The sequence below is a fragment of the Saccostrea echinata genome, unplaced genomic scaffold (assembly GCF_033153115.1).
Source record: "Saccostrea echinata isolate AGI-Se365-2 ecotype Australia unplaced genomic scaffold, CSIRO_AGI_Sech_v1 ptg000052l, whole genome shotgun sequence".
NCBI classification, from domain to species: Eukaryota; Metazoa; Mollusca; class Bivalvia; order Ostreida; family Ostreidae; genus Saccostrea; species Saccostrea echinata.
This window is the reverse complement of record NW_026889801.1, coordinates 9,158,856-9,182,166: the sequence shown is the minus strand read 5'-3', so window position 1 is coordinate 9,182,166 and position 23,311 is coordinate 9,158,856. Positions and strand designations below refer to the sequence as shown.

Sequence of the window (23,311 nt, the reverse complement as noted above, 5' to 3'; positions counted from 1 at the left end):
AATAAAGTCACTTCTAAGATATGCTGATAAAAACAAAACCCATCTGTAACCATTTTAACCATCGCAAATTAATTTTTAGCCCCTTTTATACAATGGATAAGGTGAAGATAACGAACAGAGATCGACCTCAGAAAAATCTACAAACAATACAAATATGTAAACAGGACATAATTAAACACGGATCCCCAGAAAGTCCAGAGGTGAGATCAGTTGCCTATAGGAGGGGTTGAGGGCACATTAGCCCATGAGCCGTATGTATTGATCAGGTGGAAGGAACATTCCTTGGACAAATTTAGTGTAAAACCAAAGGCCTAACAATTGGTATGAAATATGGTAGTCAAAATACAATCCAGTGATAGACTATGTTAACTAAGCCGTTATAACGACCATAGAATTTACGAAATCCTGACATTAAACGAGGTTGTTGAAATCCTGTCACATCAAAGTATCTGTCAGTAGCCTGTATCGGTTTAAATATTGATCGTATTCAGGACATGCTCTTGAGTATCAAATAAGTTGGGGGACGTAAACACCACATGTAGATAATAGCGGAATATTAATACATAGATAAGGAAAGTTGACGATGCAAAAGCTGAAGTCATCTCATTTTTAATACCATTTAGTTGTTAGTAGGCCCTTATCGTCTATTGTCAGTAAAGCATCCAAACATGAAACAGATGTGACAGACTCTGTGGTGACTTTATTTCAAATTCACTGGGATATATCAAGATAGATGAATGGAAGTAACTATAATTGTTAATTGATACTACGTCGTCGATTTATCTGAATATCGAGCTAACGGCAACAGTAAATGTTTTCTACATGTACTACTCATATAGAAGTTTTTGAATAAATTCTGCCTCATTCTAATACAAAAGCAGGTTGGCTAATAAAAGAGCACAATCAGGTCATTCGAAATACCAGCAGATTGGTGGAAGTCCAGTAGCACTTTTCACAAAAAAAATTGTCCGAGTGATTATTACGATTTTATTCCTTTTCACAAAATTATTACCAGATTCTTATGTGTAAACTTTGTCGTAACTTTACAAGAGCTTTAACCCTCTCATAAGTATCTTAGAGCCAGTCTTAATTTGATAAAATAAGATAAAACCACGTATAAATGAACTTTTTACACGCATCCCACAAAATTTCTCAAATATTGTCAAACAATAAAATGAAATGATAGCTTCTCTTAAGATTATCGTATGGCCTACTTTTTATAAAAGAACGTGATTGTGACGTCCTATTTCAAACTTCCTTGCCTCACAATCGATTTTACTCAGTTTGTGTTTCACTTACAAGTGTTAAAAACTTGACTTTATTTCGATTCTCAGCCTCTCTTTAATGATAATAAGGCATATTGAAATCGTTGCTATGGAGGATGTCTGTCTTTAGTAAAATCTTCAATTCAATCTGTCTGTCTTTAGTAAAATCTTAAGTTCAATCTGATACGAACGCGCTCGTAAAAAGCACTTAAGATTTTTTGTTTTTTTGTTTGTTTATTGTTTAACGTCCCTCTCGAGAATTTTTCACACATATGGAGACGCCACCACTTGCCAGTGGAGAGCTGCAAATTTTTTACCTATACTCGTCACTTAGGGCCATTGAGCAGTGAGGGATCTTTTTCGTGCCAACACCTACTGCGACATGGGACCTCGGTTAATACGGTCTCATCCGAAGGACCGGTCTCCACGTCCCATAGTGGGATTCGAACCCGCGACGTAAGAATCAACTCCTTACTCCGCGACTCTAGAGCGAACGCTCTAATCACTGCGCCACGCGGGCGACTAAGATTTTTCGTAAAAGATTCTTATGTTAAAATCTTAGCAAAAACTTCAGATAATTTGAGAAAAGGGCTACTGGTCTCCAAAGACTACATAAATGATTCTATGAGGAACTCGAGCATCCTTGAAATGTCAATTTCATAGTACTTCTGTTTAAAATCAGAGTAACCCTAACCCAGATTCGAAAACTTCCGTATCCCAGTTTTCCAGTCAAAATCAAAAAGCCTGATTTTTTTTTTATTTATCGCGAGGAATGCTTGTATAAAGTGTAGAAAAATTTATCTTTATGATGCTATTTACATTAGAGAAAATGATGATTTTAAATTTTCTAAAACTTCTTTGGTGTTTTTAAAAATCGATTATGTTCTATAATATGCTGTAATACAGTAAGTCTGAAATTTCTTCTTTGCAGCAATTAACATTTTGGTAAGGAAAATTGATATTGTCTTGGTTGTATAGAGAATTTGCTTGACCCGGCAATGTACCTTTGTCTTTTATGAAGTGTAGGAATAAGAAATAGGTTAGGTTGAACTCACCTAGGTTGCCTGGAATGTATTAAAAGTATTGAAAACTCATATATGATTTTGGAGAACTTCTTCCTTAGAAAATCATTTAATCTTTTTTTCTTATTCAGTTTAGGCTGACGAATGCAGAACGAAAGATAACCCAAACTGAAGTGTATCTTGCGGTTACTAGTTCCAAATACATGTACCATAATAAGGCGTGAGTAGCCTCTACGTAATATCAGAGAACCGCTAAAAGTGTAAATGATTGACAAGAAAGAATAGATGCATCGAAAGGCATGATACTTTTGTTATTTCGCATGTTTCTACCTTGCCCTATATTCTTTGCAACAAAATACAGCTAAGATCATACAATATTAGAACGACAATTATTACATAATTTGTATTTAAAAGACTGGATTTAATTTCACATAACTCAAAATCCACCAAAAGAAACTTTCTAGCAATTTTGAGTAGGTGACTATAAAAGATATTTTTCCCTTATGAAATGTATAAAATCAATTAAATCCTGTGGCTGCTATAGAAATCCAATCATGGCAAATACAAATCCTGGTATGCCATTATTTTCCTGATTAAAAAAATATTTAAAAAACGCTAAATAATGTATTATGATGATCTTTCAGAAAAATGATATGATCACGAATCAAAAACTCTTCAATTTCAGAACGTTATAGCCGTCACGGTAGCTCAGTCGGTAGAGCGCTCGCTCCGTGATCGGAAGCTAATGTGGTCGAATCACAGCTGCAACTGACCTTAGTCGATAAAAAAAATAGGTAGCAACTGTTCCTTCGCCAAGCGCTCGGAACTTTGAAGTGAAAGTTGCGGGTCCTTCGGATGAGATCTTAAAAACCGAGAACCGTGTCACGGTAAGCGTTGGTACGATGGTGTGTTCCCCGAACGGCTACTCGCCAAAACCAACAAGTTATTATCACACTCAATTTAGAGGCCCTCTATGGGGTATTGGTAGATTTACCTGGATAACCAATATTTGGTAAATCAAATAAAAATATGAAATGTCATTTTTTTCCATTCAAAATATTTTTTAAAACACCCAAGATTTAATAAATAAATTTAAACGAAAAAAATTTCAAAATGTTATCAAAACATACTTTATACATTGCTTTGTATTATTGCACTTTTAATATCATTGTACCTTTAATGTTTTTTTTTTCAAACTGTTAAATACTATTGATGGGGAATTTTTTGAACTTGAAGTGGGGGTCCAACTTTTTCTCAACTTTTTAAAAAAAAATACATTACTTAATCTCCATGCTTAACTGCCACAAGAAAAAGTGTGACAGTATATTGTCATGTTTAAAAAAAAAAAAGGGGGGGGGGGACAGCTCTGCCCCCTGAAACTTCGTGCCTGGAAATTATTACTTGTCAAGGTATTTCCTCTTTCCCGTCATATGTTTTAGCCAAAACTGTTATTAATTAATTAATTAATTAATTAATTAATAATTTAATTTTTACCCAGTAGAAATACATCTTTTGGAAGAATGCTTTGCAATAGGCGTAAGGAAAAAAATATTTTACGAAAATAATTTTAAAAATGAATACTTTCTTTATTTAATCAACAACCCACTCTTTAGAGAATGTTGCTTAGGGCAAGAACTCCTTCTCATGTATCTTTTATTTATTGTTTTTTTAATGTAAAATGGTTCCTTGATATTCACAGTTCAAATTACATATTTACAAAGTAACAATTATTTTGGACCTTTAGCATCAGAACCTATTTGGAAAGTGACAATTATTTTGGAACTTTCAGCGTCCGAATTATCCATACGAACCAGTTTTAATATAATTTTTTAAAATGTTTACTAAAAATGTGCGGTTTTTTACGCTGAACATACACTTTTGTTTTTTATGTCTCACGTCTTAGAAGAAATGTGGCAAATTATATATCTTTTGGGATTATTGATTAATTATTATTATATGCAGTGAAAATAAATGCAGTTTTTCTACGTATAACCCCAAAAATTGTGAGGGTAGAAATACCTTAGATTTCATTTTATTAAATTTCATTAGGTATAAATTAAATCATGTACACGACGGTTTCCGACCACAAGAGTTAAGATAATATGTAGTCAGTTACGTTATAAATAATGTAATAAATGTTTAGTTATCAATCATATTCAACGTATAACTTAATTTGGATATCTTTTTAAAGATATATAATTGAACCAAACTCATTGATTTATTGTTTTTAGACTTATTATTGCATAATCAAATATGATTATCTGCATCAAAAATTAAATCTACAGAAGTGGCAAAATATCAGATGGTATGGAAAGATGCAAGGTTGGGCTAACCACAAATACAGAATATCAAGTTTTACACATAGCTAATGCATAATTTACATTTTTTAAAAAAAATATTTAAATTCAATTATTCAAATTATTTGGCTTCAAAACTTGAATGCAAAAACATTGTCTCAGCAACAATGTGATATGAAAATAATATCATTTGACACATATCTAATTAATAAAAGAGTAAACATGGGATGAAAAAAATATCCCCTAGTTTTACAAGTTCACATGCATTTTTCCTTGCCTTTTCATGATATCGATACAATTTGCTAAAACATAAATCCCGTTTAATTATTTCACTCAGTTCTAAAGGCTCATTCTCTATACATATATCACAAGAATGTGTACATGCATCAGAATAATATTCACATACATTGTTTTCTATTGTATTGTTTTCTTGCATATGTAACCGAAATTGTTAAGATTACAATCATCATCTGCCCACTTGAAGTCTAAGTCTTTGTGCATACAGAGGCAATCGTCATCGGAGGAAATGTTATCAGGTTGCGATTGTCCCCAGTCTGAGAAATTAAACTGGTCTCCACTCCCTATCCAGGCCCAGTCTCCCTCGATCACATTATCTGTTCCTCCAATCCATATTGTATCTAAAAAATGGAATTTGAAAAATATTTTAAGAGTATCTGCTGTTTAAAAGCGTAAATGCTAATGTAACAAATCGATGTTATTAGGTGCCCGAATGATACATATAGCAGTTGCAACAATATTTTCTACCTTGGGTAATTTCGAAAGAAAGCATATTGAACACGTTAAGGAGTAAACCTTTAATTTTCCAGGAAATGGTTTATTTTATGAAGCATCTCTTTTGATAATACCGTAAATCTGGAAAGTTTTACTGTAAATAAATTTTTAGCAAATTTGCATGTGCATTGCCTTCGCAAATATATTTTTCTTAAGGTCAGACGACACGTTCCTCAAAAATATATAATTTTCCCCAAGAATATGTCATTGAAGTATTGCAATTTTAATAAGTTTCCTCACAAAAATGTGAGGTACCTTATCAGGCATTTCTGCAAGATACCAGAGGTTGATGTTTCTTATATAATCCTTTAAGAAATAGCTTGAGTTTGCCATAATCACAATTTTTGGTGTACTTATTCTTAATGACCTTTTCAAAACAGTTTAGAATTCACAAGAGAATGGCAATTATCAATGTTTTTGAAACAGTACAAAGAGATACAAATTAGATATTTGAAGAACCTGTCGTCAGACCTTAAAAATGAATAAAAAAAATGTAAACTAAAATTTTGCTGACTGCTGATGTCTATTTTTAACTCGGTGAACAGGTGTTCGTAAGCAGTGGTCATTTTAAGAAACCTGTTTACACTACAAGCTAATTACCCGTGATAATCTGTGAGTGGAAAGTGTCTTTACTACATTCAATATTGTATATATATTGTATGTAATTCAAGTTCAAGTTCTTTCTTTCTTTGCGTCATACGACACATCAGATTACATATATTAATAACTAAACATATATACAATATTGTAAAATATAACAATATGAGAGTGAGCATAATCAATAAATAGCAAGTAAACTATGTAGGACGTGTTTTCTAACAGGCTACTGTAATTATAAAACACTTAAAAATTTACAAATGTTTCAGTCATCTAGTGGAAGCTTGATATAAATATTTTCCAAGGTTACAAAGTTCCTTTTATATTTTGTACACTTTGATATGATAAACAGGACATTGTAAAATAAAGTGAAATTCGTCTGCGATAACATTCGAAGAGCACATTTTACATAATCTGTTTTTTCTAATTTCATTAACATATCTACCAGTTTCAACATTTAGATTATGTGCAGATAGTCTAATTCTAGCAATTTGTATTTTGTACATATAATTAATAGGTTTACGCAAGTAATATTGTATACCAAAATTATCAACCAAATGTTGGTATAGCGGGCTACGGGCATTGTTACAAATATTAGAAATCACGGTATGATTATTCACCTCAAGGAATCTTTGTTTTACTAACATATAAGTATTATTATTGAAATCTGCATCAAATATATAGCCAAGTCCCAGTTTATTAAGTTCATTTTGAATATCTCTGATCCAAATATCATTATTCTTTAATCTTTCTAATTCAATATTACCTAGACACTTTTTTTCTCTTTTTATGTACACGGTAGAGAATGTTTTTACCTGAAGGTTAGTTAAAGCTGACATCGTTTTATATATTTTATGTACATGCGTGATTTAATGTCATGAAAACTTTAAATAGTTTAGATTTTTTTATCTCAAAAATATATAATTTTTCCCAAGAATATGTCATTGAAGTATTGCAATTTTAATTCTAACAAGTTTCCTCACAAAAATTTGAGGTTTCTGCAAGATACCAGAGGTTGGTGTTTCTTATATAATCCTTTAAGAAATAGCTTGAGTTTGGGTAATTTATGTACATGCGTGATTTAATGTCATGAAAACTTTAAATAGTTTAGATATTTTATCTCTTCTTATATTTTTTTATTTGATTATTGAAAGTTGGCATCGTTTAATATTGTATGTACATGCGTAAATTATAATTTGATTATTGAACGTAAGCATTGTTTAATATTGTATGTACATGCATAATTTATTTTATTTACATTCGTAGCTTATGGACTGTATATATATATTAAGCGCTTTTTAATTTTACCGCCAATGACAATTCGCAAAATTTTGAACATAAACATTAATCCCCAGATTCGCAAAAATAAATCGACGTAAAAATTTCCAGATTAACGATATTTGTAAGAATATCATGGCGACCTCTCATTTCCATTGCAAGTTCTTTAATAAACTGATTTTCCTCTGCGCTTCCAATTTCCACAAGAGTTGCGTTTCGGTCAAAGCAGGAAAACTGAAATAGATGTAGAATAAATATGTAAAAGACTGCCATGAACCTACTTTTGAGTTTTTATTGGATTTTTAAAAATATAAATTGGAATGACGAATAAGCATTTTATGATTAGCAAATTTCAATATAAACCACAAAACAAAAGTGGACCAAATTTTCATGCAATTCAAGACGGCAGTTTAAATAGACAATATTTTGGAAAAGGACTGATAGGAAACACACAGGCTTGTATGAAGCGATTTCATTTGGGGAGGGGGAGGCACAACTTAACAGACATTCAGTAGAAGTTTTGAGAGGAATGTCATCAGACCTTTCCTGTAGACCAAAAACGTAAATTAGCTTTGTTTTCTAATTTATAATATAAAGTATATATTGGCAAAATAATTGAGAAGATAAAACCGGTATTCCACAGTAAATTATACATATACTGGCAAATTAATGGAGGGGGGGGGGGGCACATCCCTTTGCCCCTTTCCAGGTAACCACGGACTAAACACAGGTGATACTTTGAATATATATACGGAGATATAAATCTTGAAACTGCACACATACATATGTAAATGCTTTGTAATTAAAGGATTATTTGTATATAACAACGAAGCTAAAAATAACAATTATATATAATAAGTAAAGTACTTATGTTCAAGATATTTTCAGTGATCTCCCTTCTTTTTTGTATACATACTAACATGGTACTTTTATTCCAGTAAATGTAAATAATAATCACACATATATATTCGTGATATTTGTACAGTGGAATTATTATAAAGAATTTGAATCCAGATCAGATTTTAAGATTATTTCAACAAGTTTTCTTACTTGTGCAGCAAAAAATGATTCCTTCATGGGATCCATAAGATATAGAGAAGTTCCGAAACACCGTCCCTCTCTTATTTCTAAACGTAATTTAAAAAGTGAGTTATCATTCAGGTTTTTTATGTCTAAAATAAATTAACTTCTGACTCATCATCATTATCATTAGAATGATCATTTTCATAAATTTGGGTTATTGATAAATATATGTTTGAAAGGGAAGCATATTGAAATAAGCTAATTCAGAGAATTTGTCTCCCCCGCTTACGGTAAAAAAAAGAGCATGCGATATAAAGATTTGATTGCTTATTCTTGAATATGTGTTTACAAGATTCTTTTATATAGAATATTTATAACACTGAAATAATGATTTTATGAGTTTGTACACACCAGACGTCATAACTTTTTCATTTCATATGTTGAATACTATCATTTAGTAAATCAAAAAAAATTTAAAAAAGGGATCGTCCGAGATTTGAACCCTGGACCACTCACTTGCTGAACAAGAATCATACCCCTAGACCACAGAGGCACATGATAAAACATCAAATTAAATGCAAACATTAGGTCACATATAATGTTTATATTCACGTTCGATATTGTCAAAATTTTACACAATACATGGTGTCTAATTTAGCCTTTACTAAACAGTTCTAGTAGATGTAATTAGAAGATGAAGTCCGCCGACAACCTGTTTTATATGTAATAACTCTCCACATGCCCCTGTGCTAAAAATAGTACCAAGGGACTTTGAATACAATAAATAGAAAAAGGGGCGGGACACTTTGAGAGGGGCTAGAGAGGGCATAGGGAGTTATGGTATAAAATTTCATTGCAAAAGCTCAAAAGCTTCTTGAGATATCGCCAGGAAACGAAAGTGTTACACACAGGCAGAATGTATGAATTTACGACCTTGACCTTTGATCTTTTGACCTCAAAATCAATAGGGGTCTTCCATAGGCCACAGGGAGTTGTTATGTAAAATTTCATTGCAAAAGCTCAAAGGATTCTCGAGATATCGCGCGGAAACGAAAGTGATAAACAGACAGAATTTATGAATTTATGACCTTGACCTTTTGACCTTAAAATCAAAAAGGTTCTTCTTTAGGCCATAGGGAGCTGCTATGCAAAATTTCATTGCGAAAGCTCCAAGGGCTCTCAAGATATCGCTCAGAAGTGAGTGTTACAGACAGGCAGAAATACAGACGGACGGACAGCTAGACGGAAGGACAGACAGACCCAAATTAATACCCCCCACTTTCAGTGAAAACGGGGGGGTGGGGGCAAAAAATGAACAATTTCTTTTATCATATTCGTACTGCATGTGCAAAAAATATTTTTATGCAATACATTATCAAATTAGAACGAAATACAAATTATCATCGTTTAATTTGTGCTTGTCATTCTGTTTTATGTACTAATAACCAATTAAGTTAACTCCTACCTGCGCCGTTTTTTGAGTAATGCACATATCCAAGGCTCAAATAAAGATCTTCCGTCTTGAGTCCCATGGCAGTCTTACAAGTCATTGATATTTTATTGTAGAAAAAAGAACAACAACCGAATTGCTCTGAACATTTAGCGCCACAAGTAGACAACGTTTTAATGTCGTTATATTCGTAAAAGATATAGGATGGTGGTGGAATCATATCGTCATTTCCAAAGAGTCTTTGGAATAGTGTTTCTGCGGTTATTAAATATATCATTCCTGGACTATACAATATTCCAAAAATGGAGATCCAAAAAATATTATCCATCCTATTCGTGTTATCAAAGGAAATGAAATGGCAGCATACGATAACGATTATCTGGTAATTATAATTTGCTTAGAATACTTCATATTTGTATGAAAATGCAATCTTTGATTCTTTGTTTGGATAATTTGATTTTGTTTATTCATTGAATTTACACTATTGATTAATCAGGTACTTTCTCAAAGATAGGTTGTGTATTTAAATCGTTTTGTTTACAGTTTGTGAACTTCTAGTTTATGTAAGAAAAGCATTGAATTGTTACTCTTTTCTCGGGGCAGTGTATCTTCTCATTAAATAATTGCCCTTTTAGGCGAAACTTTTTTGTCTTTTGCTCTCACATTAGATTTGCACAACAGCACAACAAATATTTAAACGAACCCTTGAAAATAGCCAAACCAATCACTTGATTTACATGTATCTGTACACATCAACAAATGTGCACAACTTAAGATAGGTCCCTAGTAGAATGACGTTATCATGATACATACATTGTAGCATATGCATTGCACATGTCATATTAAAACAGTGATTATAGACTATGCACATTTTATAATATAATTTTTCCCTTATAACCAAAAAATCTATTGCTTTTTAAGGAAACAAATGAAGAAACTTAGGCCTTTTCTGAAGAAACATGATTCAATGATATGATTTTTAGGGTAAAGATGATTGATCAATATGGGGGTATACATACAGCTTTTAGATATTGTAATTTTGAATTCTACATTTGGTATACTTTCCCTTGGAATTTTCATTTTTGGCAAGTATTAAATAACACTCTTACTTATTATGAATTTCCAAATTAATATCTGATAAATAAAAAGATTTTACAGTTAATTTGCATGAATATTTCATTGAGAACTGCCGACTATTGATTTTGGTTAAAATCGTGTGATTAAAGAAGGGGTGTAAATCTTTAAGAAATGCTGGTAATAGAAACTAGTCCAGACATGTATTTTATTTGATTTTCAATTACCTAAGATGTTATTCTAATAATTCCAAGAAACATATGATTGCATTAACCCAGATAATGTCGAGTAGGGACATACCTAAAATTATCTCTGACAAGGATTTTTCGGAATTATTTGATTTAGACATTCCGACAACAGAATGAAATTAAAACAAGATGTGTTTGTGAAATACCTATACCCCGTAATGCAGCTCAAAGCCAAGGTTTAAGTTTTTTTAAATGTAGCTCAAACTCTAATGCCAAGAGGTCAAAAATGTTGGTATACAAAAAGAGCGTTCGTATTATAAGAAATACACTTGTGAAATATGAAAGCTCTAGCACCAACCATTCAGAAAATATGGTTAAACTTTTTTAAAAGAAGTTCACACCCAAAGGTCAAGGTCATGAGGTAAGAAAAATATTTGGTAATAAAGAAAAGGTCTTGTCAAAAGGATAACATATGTTAAATATAAAAGCCTTAACACCAACTATTCAAAAGTGATAGTCAAGGTTCATTTTTTTTTCAAAAGTAGGTCTAACTCCGAGGTCAAGAGATCAAATACGTTGGTACCCAAAGAAAGAACTTCTCACAAAAAATACACATGAGAAATATGATAGGCGTTGCATTAACCATACAAAAGTTATGGGCAAGATTTAAGTTTTTGCGGACAAATAAATAGATTTACATGCAGACACAGAAAGACAGATTGATGAATAGACCAAAAACTATATGCCATTGAATCTTCAATTACAGGGTCATAAAAACAGTCTTAAGTCATAAATGCAATTATTCTAATCAGTGGACGTTATCAAGAGTATTTTTTCATGTCAACCAAAAAAATATTTATATTTGACTGTGTTTTGAGATCTTTTAGCAAATAAAAAGAAGGATATCTAATAAGTATTAAAGTAATTCTGTCAAGACATGTGTTAAATTCATTTTCCCAATTTCCAGTAATTATCAAATTTTTATTAAAAAAGATTAAATTATCCTAGGGAAGGTTCATATACCAAGTGAGATGGTGATCGTATAAACATGAAATATATTAAAACGAAAATCTCTTTTATTAATGTGTGGTCAACTGGCTTCACTATTTACTAACTTTTAGCAAATAAAAATTTGTTTGTATCGTTATATAGCATCTTTGAATTGGCAATAGCGAATAAACGTTAATTATCGAATTCATTCATGTTTCATTTAATGTTGTTAAGGATGACATCTCATCAATTCCACACTATTTGCTTTGCATTGTTTGTGGAAGTTTGTGATGACCATTGAGTAGGTAAACTTTACATATTGATTTTGATTGAGCTAGTAGTTTTCTTGAATAGAAAGGTCTTTTAATTCTTTGTCATAATTCTTTCAATAGCTGATCTCTAAGATATATATTACATTAATCTATCATTTTGGTAACATCCAATGCATCTTGGATAATTAGAAAGTATCTTTTTTTAGATTCAGTAAAAGATATCTGATTATCTTCTTAATTCATTTTGTTTGTTTGACTTTGGTTTATGCTTTTTACACCTCGTTTTCCTTTCATCATCTTTAACGTTGCAACCATTGACCTAAAAAAAAAAAACAAACCTTACTTTCGTTTGGATTTTTTTATTCTTTATTTCATTCTTGCAATTAGTATAAATGGATAGTTGTAGACTTGGAATAGATATCATGGAATTCGGTTTCTAATGGATTAGGTGTTACACTTGATAAACTATTTAAAGACATATTTAATTTTTATAAATCTACAATTTAGTTTCAAAATGTTATCAAATCTGAAAAATCCCCAGTTTTTAAGAAATGGGAATAAGAAAGGTTTATAACATGGAGTGAGATTTTAATTAATTGTGTTTCTTGTTTAGAAAATTCTCAAATAGCAGCTAAACAGACAATTTGGATAAGGCTAAAATTGATTTATGCTCGAAACATTAGAATGTTAAAAGGAAAAATTCTTACATTTATCATTAAAAGGTGTCAATCAAGGCACTTAATTTGTGTATAATACTGATTCAAATACATGTAGTTTATGATAATATACACTGCAATTCTTTGTCACAGCTTATATTCTAAAGAGAGGGAATGAAGTTAAATATTGAGCTTAATAAGAACATTAATAACAATAATTATGCATATCCTGAATATTTTCTTCTTTATTTATTATGAAAATTACTTCCCTTAATCAATCATTAACACTTAATTAGATAGAAATGGGTTTTCAAAGCCACTTGTATGAAAGTTTTTTTCAAAAATCAATGATGCAGACTATGACCTACAAATCAATACATGTAATGCAATATTTAACATATATGTACTTAATACAATAAAATGTATTTTTTGTTTTGATAATGCAGTATTTACTGTTGCAGCTTTCAAGAAAAAAGTTCACTCCGTTTTCAAAGGTGTTGTTTTTTTTTCTACAATGGCTGCAATAGTTAATTCCTGCATTAACAAAAGAAGAAAAAATCTTGCTAAAATTTGTGTGCCTTGTAAGTTTGATCTACATGTATTTCATATTTAGAGAAAAAAATAAAAATATCTTAGATTAAGATAACTATAACTTTATATTCACATTTGGCAATTGCTTGCCATTTAAAACCACGGATACAAGCAAGTTACAACATGTAGATGTAGTGTTATACCTTTATAACTAAATACAGCATAATATTTCCTTTGATTTGACTAGTTATGCTTTCTGTCCGTATAATGTTGCCATTGCTTGAAGAGGTGTGACTAATGCAGTTGGAAGAAAGACATTTGCCGGAGAGAGGAAAGTGATTAAAAAACCCCGAAATGTTTTCATATTCCTTTGATTTATGCATATCCATATCAATGTATGTAATTTTGATCAAAAAGCAAGTGACGGTAAAATGTTAATATAAACATGTAATGTATATTTTTGTATCTATGAAAATTCCTATTCACAAGAAAGGACGTTTTGCATAAATGCCATGCGAAGATTAAAAAAAAATCAATGCTGATGCTATTTCCTCAAATATCTGTTTATGTATCCTTTCATGGTACACCAAAAATATTTATAATTATTATTACCATCTGATTTTTAAATTGATTTCAAAATTTCCTTAAAATATATATAAAGCAAAAACTGTGATCTCAGCAATTCAAAGGATTTCCAGTGTGTTTAGATTAAAAAATCCTCTAAAATCAAGCAAAAATACCTGGTAATTTACCTCAGTTTTTGGGCGGAATTTTGTCTGAGTAACAATGCTTCAATCACAAATTTTTGGAAAAATTTATATATTACTGAGAAACGCGTTGTCTTGCCTGAAGTTAATCTTTTACATACGAATTAAAAACTTTATCCTATCTACGTTTCTGAAAAGAAAATACTTCATTGCCTTTGTCCATTTATTTTATTCAGAAAAGTAAGCTGCTATCGAGAAAGTAAATGAGGGATCCAAAACAATTTTCTATTGTATTGACTTTTCGCAAATGTAATGATAATTGTTCCCGTCACAGTCTTCATCGGCCCACAAGAAATCAAATTCTTTGAATAAAGCAAGGCAATCCTGGTCATGATAATTGTTAGGTTGTTTTTCCCCCCAGAATGTAAAGGATAGCAAATCTCCATTCTCTGTCCAGGCCCACGTATCCTCTTTCTGTCGATCTGAACCTCCAATCCATACCGTGTCTATGAAAAGCAAAAAACATAATTTCTACTATTTATGCCTCTCATATCAATTTGCTTATTTGAAATCTTCTTATGGAAGCAATTTTCTTATTACCAAAATATATAAATGTATTTATCTTATTGTTCAGTAATTTGTAAATTGAAATTTCAGAGGTGGGATCTGGTGCCTAGGAGGAGAAATCATCAGTCGACGGCTCACACCCCCCATGAATTTTATGTATTGATCAAGTAGACGGAATATTCCTTTGTCAAATTATGTATGAAAAGGGCTTAACAGTAAGTATTACATGAGTTAGCTAAAATACGACCTAATCATAGGTTATATTTCCTTACAAGGTCATTTAACGACAGTAGAATTTACGAAATGCCGCCTTTAACGCGTTTAACGCGTTGAAATCTTTGTAACCTGACCACAGCATGCTCTTGATTGTCGAATAAGTTGGAAGACGTAAACACCAAATGCAAGTGATAGCAAAGTATTACTACATAAATAAGCTAAAACTACAGACATCTCGTTTGGCATACAATTCAGTTGGCCTCATCGTCTATAGTCCGTAAAACATCCAATTATGACAAAATGACACTCTGTGGTGTCTTCTATTTTGAGTTCACTGGGATATATCGAGTAGACATATGATAGAAGTTACAATCGCTAGTTGTTAAAATCTCGTGTTACAAATGTTTTTTTCTTCTTATGTAGTAGTTTTGAATAAATTCTGCTTCACAGAAATATAAAAACAGGTCGCCTAATAAAGAGGTACATTTATCGTCCATTCCAATAGTTTGTTGGAAGACTTGGCCTTAAGACTATAAATTGAGAACAGAAAGTCAAAATTTGAAATGGATATATCTTCTGAAATAATTTTGATAATCAAACAAAAATTTCACCGTGTTTGTATCTAAATATTATACACAAACATGCACCTTTTTCAACACAATAAAACTCAAGATTTTCAGAATCAAAATTTTGACTCATGGCCTGGTCCCCAAAGACCACATACACGTACTTGTTGTCAATGACAAATTCCAGCATCGTTTTAAAATCAACTTCAGAGTTCTTGTGTGTAGATTCACAATGATTTTAATAAAGTAATTAAGGTTTAACAAAGTAATTTTGTTGATAATTAATCAAAAGATCTGCAAATTTATTGAAGAAGCAGTTGTCTATGATTTTAAAAAACATAGTTTTTAAAATTTATACATAGTTCATATGCAGTGAGGAATAGTTGTATAGTACGAACTATTTGGCGGTTTTGAGCAATATCATGTATATGCTTTCTTTTCTGAATACAAATACAGCTTTTGAATATTTTCCTTTACAATTGTTGTTTATAACCCATTTTCCCGTTTGAACTGAACAGTTAAAACATGAAATACACAAGGTACAATGATAATTTCTACGCATTACCTCCTATATTTTTGGAAAGGCTCTGCAGGAAATAATTCTCCTCTATACTTCCAATTTCCGCAAGTTTCCCTCCCAGAGCAACACAGGATGACTGAAATTTATTTGAATTATCAAGTAAAAGAGTTAAAGAGTTCATAGGTCGTAAAAAGTGATATTTAAAAAAAAATACTTTTAAAAGTTTAAATGCAACTTACCAATGACAAAACAGAAATAAATTTTGCTTTACTGACCGTGGAAACAATGGATTAAATAGAATAATATAAAACAGCTAATGAAATTACTGTTTGTCTCTTATTTTTTAAGGTGAGAACTGAATTATAAAGAACTGATTCACATAAAAATTTCAAACTCTTAAGTTATAATTATACCTGTGCATTATCCCAGCTTTTTCTAGTTGTGCCAATCAGGTACTGAGAAATCCCAAAACACGATCCCTGAAGTATTTCTTAAATGTGAAAATAATCATATGTAACTTAATTCATAATTTTCTACATTACTAACATTGAAAGGACATTGGTACCCTGATGCAAGAGGTAACTCTAAATCAGATAAATGATTATCAATTTTTGTTTTTATTAATTTGTCAGTCAAATGTATATTTTGTCTAATTTTGCCCCACAAGCTATGCTAATATTGTCTGCAATTTACTTATAAAATGCATTTCTTATGTAAAACCATAAGCATTAAAGCAGCATTTCAAAACAGAGGGATTATGACCCTTAATTCAGCATACCCCAACGCATGTCTTAATATCAGTTATTTTGCAGCAGAACGTGTATTGAGTATTTTGATTATACTTTCTGAGAAACTCTCTGAATGCAAATTAGTTTAAAGAAAACCTTGTAAACATTTACAAATCAAGGGCTAAATTTTGCTAAAATTTAATATATCTTTTTTTCCTGTAGTATTACCAGCAATAAGACAAATTCTGAAGCATTGGCCTTTTTAAATCAACATAAAATCTGAGTAACTTACAAGAATCAGTAAGAACCAGAGTACGCGAACTTAACATGAAAGATGATCAGCAAGAACGTTGTAACATATAAAAATCCGAATACTGTAATTCTAATTAAAAAAGTAATAACCGTTATTATTATTATTGTAAAGTACTTACCTGCGCCTAAAATTGTGTACTGTTTGTAACCTGACATCACCGTTAGTCCATTCCCAACACCAGGGGCTGTTATACAACTTTTTGTCAACTTGTTGTAGAAAAAAGAACAGCATCCATACTGTTCTAGACATTTATCACCACATCTTGTCAGAGTTTCTATACCTTTGTTATCAAATAAAATCTTTGCTGAAATTGGAATCATATTGTCTTTTCCGACCATTCTCACAAAGCGTGTTTCTTTTGGTACTAAAAATGTTCTCCCCTTGCAAAGCAGTGCTCCAAAAATTAAAATCTGAAATATGATAAACATTTTACTAGGTTCAGGGAAGCCGATGATTTGTAAATATAAATTGAAATTCTTCCAGGTAACCTGGATCTTTCTTTTGTAAAATACATGTAGTATTCTATGGTATTTAGACATTAAGTGCATTCAAATGTTTTACAAATATGCTTAGAATTCCTCTATGTAATATTGTGTACACATTTGAGTGCTGTATTGTGATTCCAGTACCATTACAATGCTGCTATTTTACTTTAATTCTTATTCTTGTTGAATAAAGCTTTGATAATTTTAAATTGGATTTATGGATAATCGATACTTCAGGATATTGCCCGATTAAAGTCATATATGGCGTATTTTTGATAAGTTCAGATAACCAAAATTTAAAATATCTTTCTATTTGATTTATTACTTTATTTAAAGATAGGACTTTTCTGTAAATTATACAATTTTAATCAACCGTGTTTTAAAGATATAAAAAACATAAAACAATCACCAATTTATTTACCGACTCCCCATTTAAATAAAAGACACATTTAAGGAAGCTCTAAACACATACAAAAAGTGCTTTTTGGACTGGGAGAAAAATATATCATATAAAGGTGTGCATATTGAGACTATTTAGTTCATTTTCAAGATAGGGTACCTGCCTTATTTCCGCAGGAAAAATGTTCAAAGAAAATGGACACTATTCATGAGCAGAAATCACTGTTGTTTACTTACATTGGGAAAATTAATGGAAATAGTGAATTCAATTACTTATTCTTGGTCTAATATAATGCTAAGAATATTTTATCTATTACAAATTGTGTAATTAACTGTAAATAACCATTTTTTCTATCTTACTTCTAAGGGCAGATCACTCTAACTGCATAAAAGTACCCTATAAGTAGAACTCTTTAGCGTGCAGTGTTTAGAGCTTCCTTAAAGTCAATTTAATTATAGAAACGTAAGGTTATTCGAGTTCAAAATCGGTGAGTATTTCAATTTGAAAGTAAATAATATTATATCATGTATATCTACACTCAACCTCGTATTATCATTTTTAGCTCCAATACGCCATATATAGCTTTAACAAAACATTATATATAAACATAAAAAGAATCAGAAAATGACAATTTATTACACTGAATGAAGATAAATCAGTATATATATTATACAGACCGTTATTTAGAAATATGGCCTCATGATCAATTTTTGACGTAATCTTGTAAATATTCATGAGTTGCGTCACTTATTTTTGTCGTTATAGAAGAAATAGCTGATACGACTATTAGATATATAAAACAGATCCAATCTTAGAGCTTAATACAGTCTAACCTTAAACCCTCGATCGCATATTACACAACCATATTTAATTTGCGTTTTGCCAAACTGAGGGGAAAAAGTCAGGGTTTGTTTATCTGATTGTACCATGTTTTACTCCTCTGAGTCAATTTATAAGCATGTTTCGACATTAAGCTGATTCATGTCCGTTTTTTTTTTTAAAACAAAGGTACTTGTCAGTGTATTTGCAAGCAGAAATTACATGAATCACCCCAAAGTCATGAAGATTATGGATTAGATTTGTAAAACAGATCCAATCTTAAAACTATACTCTAATACTAATCACTTGATCGAATACGTTTTGTTAAAGCGGAAATGACTTTTATTTTTTGCATTCTGCATAGCAACGGCAATGGAAGTAACCGACCATGCGCATTTGCTTGATTTTCTTTGCTTGAACGTTCCTAATTGTTTTGTTCTGTTTTTCTTTTTTTGTAATTTACTTTTTTTTTGTTTGTTTTATTATTTTTGTGGATTCATTTTTAACTATTCTTGAAGTTGACATTAAATGTGGATCTGCAAATGCAAATACTTCGTTACATTTATAAAACAAAAATACCTTATTTTTTAAACTTCAATAATTTTAATTTCGTTGCAAGTGGAATACAAAAAACAAGCTAATTCAGTGAACTAATGTCCTCTGTTCAAGGACAAAGTAAGAGCTAAGACCTTCAAAATTCAGATGGAGGAAGAAAAGAGTGATTGACCTTGACCTGTCAGCGCTTTACCTTAAAAATATATAGACGACTTTCTTAAGTTAAAACAAACAAGTGTTTTTAAGTTTCATTGCTAAATATCAGAGAAAACTACTAAAATTTATTGACCAAGATACCGGAACCAGGCTATATCTTGTTCTTTATTTAAAAGTATCAGATCATGTGCACGCGGGACGTTCTCTTGTCGCCAATATATGTAATGATCTCTGATTTGAGCTTCATGTGTGACGCTTCCAAAGTATTCAGTCTGTATTTCGCAAATAGCAAAACCACGCAACAATCGGTGCATAAATTTAACGTTACTGAACGGTAAAGAACTGAAACAAAACAGACCAGAAGTCTCCAACCTATACAAATTTCTGACCTTGGTTTTTGACCTTTTGAACTCAAAATCGATAGAGGTTTTCATTAAAAGTCAAACTTAGTCATGATATAACATTTCATTTCAAAACCTTTAAGAACCTCAAAGAAAACTAAGATAATCATCTTGAAACCATTCGGCATAATTGAATTTCTGACCTCGATCTTTAATCTTTTGACAAAGGGATCATTTTTAAAGTCAAAGGAGTTTTGATATAAAATACAATTAAAAAAGCTCGATGAGAATTAAAGTTATCGTCTGGAAACCATTTTTTGCAATATACATGACTTTCTTACCACGACCATTGATCAATATTTTTTTTAATGACAAGCAGTTACGGCATAAAACTTTAAAAATTTAAAAAGCTGAAAGAAATTTTTAAATATCGTCTGAAAACAAAAGTGTCAAACACAGGTAGAATGATAGACGAGAGCATGGACTATTGGAATACTGAAATTTAAATCCCAAGCCTTTGCTAAAAGCGGTAAAAAAATATTCAATCGTTTATTTTATATATATATATATATATTTTTTTTTTTCAGAAGATCTTCATTTCTTTTTTTCTGTTTCTTTTTCTTTCTTTCTTTTTTTTTTTTTTTAATTTTTTTTTTTGTTGAAGAAAACAGTCACCCTCTGTTTATGAAACCAAAGGTTATGGGGTACAAAAAGTGAAAGGCCATCCTGAATGGAATTGGGTGGATTGATCAAGACTCAGCAAATAATGAGTGGAAAGGAGAAGTTTTAAATACACTGTAAGTAGAAAACGATGACTGAATGGAAAGCAAACGCGAATTGCACTGAGAACGCAAGAAGGAAAAATTTGTCTCCGACACATGTGGTATAAATAAATAAATATTTTTATGTAGGAATTGATATTACATTTTATGTTATTAGTCCCCTACCGGTGAAACCGGAGGGGACTATAGGTTTTTGATTTTAGTCTATTTTTCTATATTTTAGCTTTTTATAGCGAGCGAAGCGAGCGGCGCGAAGCGCCGCTCGTCACTGCGAGCTCTAACGACAACGCCTGGGCGAAGAGAAAATTCGGACTACTGCACATTTTTTTTCCGCAGTAATTCTGGACCCACAATGCATCGCTTGTTGTTCTCGCTACTAACTTCGTTCGCGCGGTAACAACAACTAAAAATTCACAAAAGATAAACTTACCTTAATTTAATGGATATATATTGCATACAGATAGTAGATTACGTTCTTTGTTAAAATTTTCGCACTTTTCAAACTTCGTTTATGGAAATGCAGCTAACATACGACGTTATGTGACGTCACAGTCTAGACGTTCCAAATGTCTCGTGCGGTTTGAAGAGGCGGATCTTAAAATTAATTATTAATAATGCGCTCGCCCCAACGGTCGCACCGTCAACATATTAATGCTTCTCAATTCAAATTGCACACCTTAAAATGTGCACCTAATTGCCACTCAACTGTAATTTTCAGATATCACTTGATCATAGGAATGGTATCAAAGTACAATTTGTCACTGGCTTCGTGGTTACTGTCAAACCAACAGGTATTAAATATTTACATGTATATATGACTTTTTGCCCAAGATGAAGTAACAAAGGTCAAAATTAAGGAAGATTTTCGTTTCTTTTATGCTTAGAAGGTGTTAAAAATTACTTCATGCATTATCATCATATAATGTCAACCACAGAGAGTCTAATTTACGCTTAGAAATAATTAATTTGAAAAACATTTCTATCTTAGCAGAAGCAACAGATTAGCAGATGAGACGTTCGTCAAAAGTTTGTGTAGTTTTGCCTTTACTGGGAATTGAATTTATCAAGATATTACGAAAGCCATTTATCAATTTTCATCAAAATACGAAAAAACATGGTAAAAAAAAAAAAAATCAAATTTGCAATTTTAGATTGCACTGTATTAAGTTTGTCTTTGTTATCGTCATTTTTTTTTTTAAATAAACACTATACTATTACGTTCATGTATATAATTATATTTATTTTAATTAAGATAGTTATGCGAATAAGCAGACTTAAAAAAAAATTGATAATGTATCGACTTTAAACGAGACAGCTGATATTCTTGTTTCATCAACTTGTTTGTCAATTATTTACCTCGTTTTAAAAATTGTACATATAAATATTGACATTAAAAGATGCTTGAGTTTCTGATTGACAATATCTATGTGGTTTTGGGAGACCAGGTCTTCCAACAATCTATTGGAACTCCCATGGGTACCAATTGCGCCCCGTTATTAGCAGACCTTTTTTTTGTATTCATATGAAGCAGAATTTGTCCAAAATCTTGTACGTGAAAAGAAGAAAACACTTGCTGTGGCGTTCAACTCGACATTTAGATATATCGACGACGTATTGTCAATTAACAACGGCTATTTTCATTCTTATGTCGATACGATATATCCTGGTGAACTTGAGATGAAGATACCACAGAGTCTGATATATCTGTTTCATATTTGGATATTTTACTTGAAAAAGACGTTAATGGTAATCTAACAACCAAGCTTTATGATAAACGTGATGACTTTAACTTTTCAATCGTCAACTTCCCTTACTTATGCAGCAATATACCTTCATCACCTGCATACGGGGTATATATCTCTCAGTTGATTCGATACGCAAGAGCATGCTCTACGTATGTACAATTTCTAAAACGAGGTAAATTATTGACAAATAAGTTGATGAAACAAGAATATCAGCTGTCTCGTTTAAAGTCATCATTTCTTAAGTTCTATGGTCGATACAATGACCTTGTCAGCAAATATAATTTATCATTGAGTCAAATGCTGACTGACGTTTTTCATACTAATTGTTAGGCCATTATTTACTCACTGAATTGTCGACGGATTTTTCCGTTATTTCCCGATCATGACAAGGGGCACACGGTGGGTGTGACCGGTCGGCAGGGGATGCTCACTCCTCCATGGCCTGATCCCAGCTCTGATGTTTGGAGGTCCGTGTTTGCTCTGCTCCTATTTTGTATTGTATAATGGACTTTTGAGCTTGAATACTGTTCGTTATCTCTATATATTTTATTCAGGAGTACTGTGCAACAATATATTCGAAAATTGGTGTAAATCAGATGTGGATAATTAAAAAATTTAAAGGAACTTTTGGAAAATCTGAAATCACAAAATTTGACCAAAATCAATAACATAAAAATTTCCCACTTTTTAAGTCTGTATACAACCATTTCCCGCGCCAAATTAAAGTCCAGGCGTTTTGAAATCATTGACAGCTGCTTTTTCAATAAAAATGGAACTTGTAAATTTACTTACCATGTCATTGATCATTTGCAAAATTATTTTGTGAAAAAAAATTCTGATTGTACACACAAGTACTTTGACGTTGATATTAAAAAGATGCTTGAGTTTCTAATTGACAATATCTATGTGGTTTTTAGACACCAGATCTTTCAAAAATCTGTTGGAATTCCCAAGGGTACCAATTGCGCCCCGTTGT

At 31.4% G+C, this 23,311-nt stretch overlaps 1 protein-coding gene across 1 annotated transcript; it reads right to left on the bottom strand.

Annotated features, from left to right (window-relative positions):
- Positions 1-4,998: 4,998 nt before the first annotated feature.
- LOC133204334 (lectin-like) lies at positions 4,999-15,681 on the bottom strand. The gene is made up of 3 exons (XM_061340057.1): positions 15,567-15,681; positions 14,475-14,648; positions 4,999-5,222 (listed from the first exon to the last, which is right to left on the bottom strand). The coding sequence occupies exons 1-3, from the start codon at positions 15,679-15,681 to the stop codon at positions 4,999-5,001; spliced, it is 513 nt and encodes a 170-aa protein (XP_061196041.1).
- Between the last annotated feature and the right edge of the window lie 7,630 nt (positions 15,682-23,311).